The sequence below is a fragment of the Pinus tabuliformis genome, chromosome 9 (assembly GCF_031772625.1).
Source record: "Pinus tabuliformis cultivar Carrire ecotype Pingquan chromosome 9, CPIR1, whole genome shotgun sequence".
Lineage (NCBI taxonomy): Eukaryota > Viridiplantae > Streptophyta > Pinopsida > Pinales > Pinaceae > Pinus > Pinus tabuliformis.
In genome coordinates, this window is record NC_142307.1 from 662,916,012 (window position 1) to 662,924,095 (window position 8,084).

Consider the following 8,084-nt stretch of genomic DNA (forward strand, 5'->3'; position numbering starts at 1 on the left):
CGTTCGCCATATCAAGTTTAATCAACATACCTTTCTCCCCTCGTTGTTTGCTTGTGTGGATGGTCTCCTGAACTTGAATAATGTTATCCATAATGTACCCGCCTTCCACGAATCCGCCTTGAGAACTGGAGATCAATCTTTTGAGCAGGGCTTGATTCGGTTAGCTAAGAGTTTGGCTATAATTTTGTAAGATGCATTACACAGCGAAATAGGCCTAAATCTTGCAAAAGAGTCAGGGTTGGTTTCTTTGGGGATTAGAGCTAAATAGGTGGAGTTGGTTCCTCCTACTATCTTAGCTTTTTTCATGAAGCCTCTTATCATTTTAAGGAGATAAGCTATGATAACTTCCCAGCAGGATTTGTAAAAATGGATTGTAAATCTGTCAGGCCCAGGGGCCTTGTCGGCTTCCATGGATCAAATTACATTGATAATTTCCTCCTCAGAAATGGGTCTGAAAAGAGCTATATTATCTTCAGGGTTAACGAGAAGAGGGATATTAGAAAGGAAGTCGACAGCTTCCTCAGCGTTGCCTTGGATTCCATCATTGTATAAATTCCTGAAATGAGTTTCAGCAACGCCTTTAACCTGGTTGAAACCTTTGCAAACTTGGCCCTCCGAGGTTTTGATTTCAACTATATGATTCCAGGACAGTGTAGCTCTGTATTGTCGATGAAAAAAGGAAGTGTTCTGATCACCAGCCTTTAACCATAGACTTCTGGATTTTAGCCTCCAGTATTCTTCTTCAGCCCAGAAGGATTGATAAGTGGATCGTTGAGCTTTTACTTCCTTGTCCAAGAGCTCTGCTGTAATGTCTTTATTTTCCATTTCTGTTTGCAGGGAGTGCAACATCTGAACTGCCTCTTTTCTTTGGTTGGTTGGAGTGGGGTCTGGCTTTTTTATCCATTCCTTCAACGCATGTTTTGTGGCCTTCAACTTTTGTTCCCAGATATAGCTAGAGGAGCCTGAGAAGGATTTAGCCCAAGCAGCTTTCACAGTTTCCATGAAGCCCACTTTCTCGATCCAAAGAGGACTGAAACGAAAAGGAATGGGACCCAGATCTTCTTCATCTTCCAGTAGGAGCTGAATTGGCTTGTGGTCTGAAGTCAATTTGGGAAGAATTTTTGTGATGATGATCTTTTTGTTCATCATAAGGGTTCTTTGAACCAGAAACCTGTCCAGGCGAGCAGAGATGTGATCCGACCCAACACGATTATTTGACCATGTGAAAAGCCCGCGGACTGGAGTGAAGTCTAAGAGGTCCCAGCTCTGGGAGAGCTCCTCCACAAAGGCCAGCATGGAGTCTCTCGTGCAGGAGCCACCCCTCTTCTCTTTTGGTTTCAAAACTATGTTAAGGTCTCCCGCTATGAAAATGTTACTTGGGGAGTGCTGCTCTAGAAAAAGTGAAAGCAAATTCCAACATTCTCTTTTTTCAGAGTAATTTACAGGAACATACAGATTGAAGAGGGAAATGTTCAACTTACTAGCTTTATGCATGAGTTCTGTGAAGATCCAGTGCTGAGTTTCTTTAAAATTGTGGAGCTGGAAGGTGCAATCTGACCAAAGAGTAGCCAGTCCTCCGGAGGTGCCCTTGGCGCTGACTGCCTTGCCTGTATTTTTATTCCACTTTGACTTACTCATATCTAGGAGGGATTGCCCTTCAATCTTGGTCTCTTGGAGCATGAGGATGTCTGAAGGTTCTATTTTAAGTAGGTCCTTGACTGCTTCTAGTTTAGAGGGGTTCCCCAATCCTCTTCAGTTCCAAGAGACAAGCTTCATTATTTACTGAGAGGAGGGTTGGGACCTCCCTTGGAAGGTCTCGGTCTGGTATTTCGTCAAATGGACATTTCTATTGTGGCCTGACTTCCTTGAGTTTTGAGTCTTTCGGCCTCTTCTTCTCTCATTTCTTTGCGGGATTTCCTTCCAACGCTTTTAGAGGGGCGATCATAGGTTTCATCCTCCGATGATCCTGAGCTTTCTATTGCTTTTTTCCTTGTGACTTTTGCATACGAGGGATTGGATGGGCTGCCCTGGGTGACTTCGGTCTGCATTACTTTCTTTCCTTCTTTGCTTGGTGGGGTGCTTTCTACTTGCACCAGGTTTTCCTGCTCTGAGGCTGCAGGGTTGATCTGTGTGCTTGCTGTCCCTTTTGCGTTTGCTTCGTCTTCCTGAATAGGCTTAGAACTGCTTGGAATCCCTGTCGTGTTTCCTTTGCCAGCACCTTTTTTTGGGTGTGTTGTTTTCTGAACTAGAGTCCATTGATCCCCATTTTGTTTGTCTGGTTGCTCTTCGGCCTTTTTCTTGCAGTGCTTGGTGAAGTGTCCGTGCCCATGACAGTGTCTACATTTGAGGGGTAGCTGTTCATAGTCCAATTCCTGAACATGCGTCCATCCAGTGACAGTGAGCTTGATTGCTTCTGGTAACCCCTCCTCTAGGTCAACTTGAACGCATATGCGAGCACATGAGTACTGATCTTTTCTTGCAGCTTTGTCTATGTATTTACCCAGTGCATTTCCGATGTTCTCAAGGGATTTTTGGTTCCAGCAATGGAGAGGCAGATGGGGGAGTCTCACCCAAACCGGAACAGCAGAAGGGACATCTTGGGAAGGGTCAAAGTTTGGCGACCATTTGTTCAGATACAATCCATGCGGTCCCATGAAGTATGGGCCATTTTTGAATACTAAGCTTCTGTCTTCCGAGCTTTCGAACACAAAGACAAAGAATCCTTTGCCTACAAAGTAGCTTTTTACGCCCTCTTTGATTAGTGGGTTCGAGTTTCTTTGTGTCCAGTCTTCTACTAATTTAGGAGAAGGCCAGAGGCCCGTGAACTGGCCAATGAGGCCTCTCTCTGCCAGATTCAAAGCTGCTTTGCACGTCTCTTCTTCAGGGAGGGCCACTGAAGGGATATTTTCCATCTTCTTAATGAACTTCTGTTGAGTCACCGATGGAGCTCGCTTCGGACCTGCATCGATCATTGCTCGGAATGCTAACACCTTAGGAGGCGAATTGGAAGAGTCCCCGGTGGGATCCATGATAAGGGTGCCACAGGGCTGAGCGCAAGGGCTCAGCAGCCACAAGGGCGCGCGAAGGGACACCCTACAACCCGAAGATGAGTAACGCTGCCCTCCGGAGAAACTAGAGGGCCGAGACGGCCTGCGGCCTCAAGCGTAAGGGAGAACCAGTCGCAGAGTGTCGGCTAGGTCAAGCTCTCGAAGCGCCACAACTCATTACATGTCAACATTTTCACAAAGATCTACATATTCCATTCCATATATAAGTGGTTTAAACACACTAAAAGTTTCATGATAAAAATTTGTTAGTGTTTGGCTAGTTGGGTATTGAATATTGAGCTTAGATCTAGTCATTTTTTTACTGGAATATCTGCACATAATCACTAGATCAAATATGATATAAATTTTAAGGAAAACATTAGAAGGCATAAAATTGATTGGTGTGGCATCTAGCATGTTATCATAGCTCCAAGGCATCTTGGGCATCAATTTTCTGAGCATAACTCTTCATTTATGGTAACTGATATCTCTTCATAAATGTGTGATTAGATCTAAATATTACATCTTAAGAAGGACTAAAAACTCATAATTTCACATTGGTAAATTCGTTTCAGCATCTAGAAAGTTTTGGGCATATTTTGGCACAAGTGATTGCACTAATAACTCACTATTTGCATACTTATATTACTGCTGTAATAAGAGTTTTTGGATCCAATATTCACTGAAATAATTCACCATAAGTGAGTTAGTTAGCTTGTGTTCTCAATTGGAAAGTCATCTAAAGTTTTCATTGTTCATAAATGGTTTTATGTGCTTGATAATTTATTGGTCTAGAGTGATTTTCTTATTGCTGTCCTAAAGGATAATAAGTGTTCATAATTCTAAAGTGATATTGCAATTATTAGTTGTGTGGAATCTAACTTTTGCTTGTCTTGTGCTAGCTATACGAATTATCAAATCACTCATATAAGCTCTAATATTGTTGGATGGTTTAAGTCACTTTGGGTGCTGAAATTTCATTGACATTAAAGTATTTCTTTCTCTTATGTGTTTTGGCATCTAATTGGCATTATTGTGTTCAAGTAACATTGGCATAAATAATCCTATTGATAAATCATCATTCAAATATCTTGAGCAATCGTGATTGGTATCTTCTGTTGACAATCATTGGCTAGAAATCAATCTTTCAGATTAATCACATCGTTAGGATTGGGTCGACGTTTTGAACCAACTAATGTGGTTCATCCTCAGGACAAGGTGAGAAATCAGTTGATCTGAGAGAATAAATAGTAGGGATACATCAATGTTCAGGGTTAGCCATTGGTGAAATAAAATTATTTAGGAATACATGATGAAGAGATGTTTATTAATTTATCTAATATTTAGTTAGAAACTAGTTGTTATGTAATAATTAATTATTTTATATCGATATTGTAAATTATTTATCTATTTATATAATAATATTATCTAAGAATAATTCATTTATATAATATTATTTGTTAGGGTTGACCTATTCAATGTGAATTAGGTTGAAAACTAGTCGTTATTACGATATAATAAATTAGTTACCAATAATAATATGAAAAATAATTTATTTATATAATAATATTTGGTTGAAAATTAACTGTTATGCAATAAATTAATTATCAATTCCTATAATACTAATACCTTAAAATAATTATTTATAATTTTATTAGTTAGGGGGTGACTTAATCAAAATAAATTTGGTTGAAAACTCATTGTTATGAACGATTAAAAAAAGCACTTTTATTTCATTATATCTTAGAATCTTTTATTAATATTACCAAAACCTCTATTAAGACTATTTATCAAAATTATCTTTTAATGGTCTCATTTATTGTATAATTATGATAAATAGTCTTAATAGAGGTTTTGGTAATATTAATAAAAGATTCTAAAATATAATGAAATAAAAGTTTTTTTTTTTGTTTTTTGAATCATTCCTAAAAATGAGTTTTCAACCAAATTTATTTTGATTAAGTCACCCTAACTAATAAAATTATAAATAATTATTTTAGGTATTAGTATTATAGGAATTGATAATTAATTTATTACATAACAACTAATTTCCAACCAAATATTATTATATAAATTAATTATTTTTAATATTATTCTTGGTAACTAATTTATTATATCGTAATAATGGCTAGTTTTCAACCTAATTCACATTGCATAGGTCAACCCTAACAAATAATATTATATAAACTAATTATTCTTAGATAATATTATTATATAAATAGATAAATAATTTACAATATCGATATAAAATAATTAATTATTACATAACAGCTAGTTTCTAACTAAATATTAGATAATTTAATAAACATCTCTTCATCACATATTTCTAAGACAGCTAATTTTGAACGGCTAACCTTGAACATTGATGCATCCTTGCTATTTATTCTCTTAAATCGACTGATTTCTCATCTTGTCCTGAGGATGAACCACATTAGTTGGTTCAAAACGTCAACCGAATCCTAATGATGTGATTAATCCGAAAGACTGATTTCTACATTATGTATCACAAAAGTATTAGATCTAAAATCATTGGCTAATAAGTAATTGATTTAATTGCCATCATTGGTTACACATTTTGTGGTGTTTAGTGTTAACACTTGATAACTTGGCACATCCTTGGTAATAATATTGTCCTTTCATTCATTGATAAGCACTCTTGAAGATTAATCATAACTTACATTCTTAAGCAATTAAACAATCTTAATCCGTGACTCACCCATTCCATTGCATAAGCATTCTAGGCTTAGCTTGCACTAATAATTTACCTCCAAGCATAAGCTTGGTTGATATACCTCTAGGGCCACCCTTTCTCACCTAGCTTGAGGGATTCAACACCTTTCTAGTGGTTAATAAGTGACCTTGCAGTCGTCAGAGAGAGTCTTTGTAGTGCTGGAGGCATTGGGTGGTTGGAACAGAAGGGGATGTATCATTAATCAAGCCTATGCTTGCTTCTCATTGGCTTCCATCCCACAACCTACTCTAAAGACTGGTCTCAAAACAGTTAAGAGAGAGGTTCCATTTAGATTAGGCATATAACTTAAAAGTAACCAAGATCCTTGCATTACACCTAGATCTTAAGGCATGCATCTCATATAAGTTAGTGAAACACCTAAGTAATGGTTGTCCATCCAGTTACTTGGTTCTAATTTATTACAAGCAAGAATATTGACTCCATAAGGCACTGGTCTCATATCTAAATCTAATCTAATCTTTGAATCTTGCTAAATTTAACCAAGTAGCTAGGCCACTCAATTATGTCTCTCGGGATTGTTGGTTGCCAACTTTCCTTCCACCTTCAACTTTCCATAAGGACTACCCCCCATAGCCTGCTGTTGGGAGACAACTAGAACAGAGTGGGAGAGGATCAGAGTGACAGCCCCCTCCTTGAGCCGTTGTCATGATGCCTATACAATCTGAGCGACAACACAACCAATGGATACAACCCACTGCAATCCCCTCTGTGCTATATCCCTATTAATCATGTGAATATTGAATGTTTGTGTGATGGGTTATCTTGTTGGCTACGTGCGGTCGCCACCAAGTCCTTTTCTACCTTAAAGCCAAGTTCACTACTCTATTTGTGGCTAGGTAGGACCAATGCTAGCCACCAATGCCATGCCTCTAGGGTCATCAAACTACCTGCTGCTTGTTATGGCCACCAAGCTCTATGTCAAGCTCAACAATGTTTCCATTGCCTTCAACATCAATTATTCAAAACAAGGACTCATATCCAGTTTGTTCATGCTCAAAGATATATGAGCATAGGTGTTGAAATAATGGAAGGCCAATTATTTTCCTTGTATTATGAAAGCTAGTGAAAAAGATAATTAACATGCAATAAATTGAATACATCTTGAAGATGATACAAAATTTCATGGTTAAGTGGAACCCAACTAGATCTAGGTATTCCATGAATACATACTCCATGATCAAGTTGACTTGAATGCAAGGGTTGAATCATTAGTACATTGAGTAGTTTTTATGCTATCTATGGTGATTTTGTGGTTTCCTTTCTATTCTCCAAAATTAGCCATGTTAATCCTCAACTTTATATATATATATATATATATATATATATATATATGGGTTTTCCTCTTATTTGTCTATATTCCTTTTGTGCTAATCTTGGTTTACAATTTGCATATATACTATATACATATACAAATTGTAAACCAACGTTAACACCAAAGGAATATAGACCCATTCTCATGGACATATGCATATTCAATTGGTTGCAGTAATATTGTGGAGGTGCAACAAGGTACCCAACATTGTTGCATATGACTTGTGCCCATGCCATATGGCTGCATACAACCCCTGGATGAAGAGCACGACCTATACAACTACCAATAATCTAAATGGGCATGATACAAGACTCCATTTGAACTTTTTAAGGGTGGTAAGGTCTCAACAAAAATTCCATACACCACTCCTAAACAATGCCAACAATTTTCAAACAAAATACTTACCAGTTCAAGGATTGAAAATTTGCAACTCAACAATGGAAGGTAATATCAATGCAACCAAAACCATTGATTCCTTTTAAGCAAAGTATGGTATGATATAGGTTATTCAGACATTAGGATTATGATTTTTGATCCCCACAATCCACTTAAAGGATAAAAAGAGAGTGGAGTTATGTGTATAACCCAATAATTAGCAACAACGATGACTCCAAGGTTAAGAAAATGTTCTCTAGGTTTATAATTTTTTGCACTGTAACTAGTGGGGAAATGCACCAACTATCACACAATTGAGAGAGGTTGCTAATCTTTCAACCAAGCTCAGTTTCTTCATTTTGACTATATCTGATTATAATGCTATGATGGTTCTATGTCTCTAAATTCTACCTTGAAAACCCAAATGGGAAATTTAACTTCAAATGGGGCACGATTTCTTCATTTGACAATATTTGATTATAATGCTATGATGTCTCTCTATGTCTCTTTCTCTCTAAATAAAAAACACATTGAGAAAAAAATAAAATAAAATATAGAGAGAGATAGGATGTGTTGTTGCTCGGATTATACAAACACT

General features: G+C 37.2%; 1 protein-coding gene across 1 annotated transcript; it reads right to left on the reverse strand.

The window, feature by feature from the left end:
* Positions 1 to 414: 414 nt before the first annotated feature.
* On the reverse strand, positions 415 to 1,638 carry LOC149150412 (uncharacterized). Its single transcript, XM_089442785.1, has one exon. It carries the CDS (start codon positions 1,636 to 1,638, stop codon positions 415 to 417), a length of 1,224 nt encoding a protein of 407 aa, XP_089298911.1.
* Between the last annotated feature and the right edge of the window lie 6,446 nt (positions 1,639 to 8,084).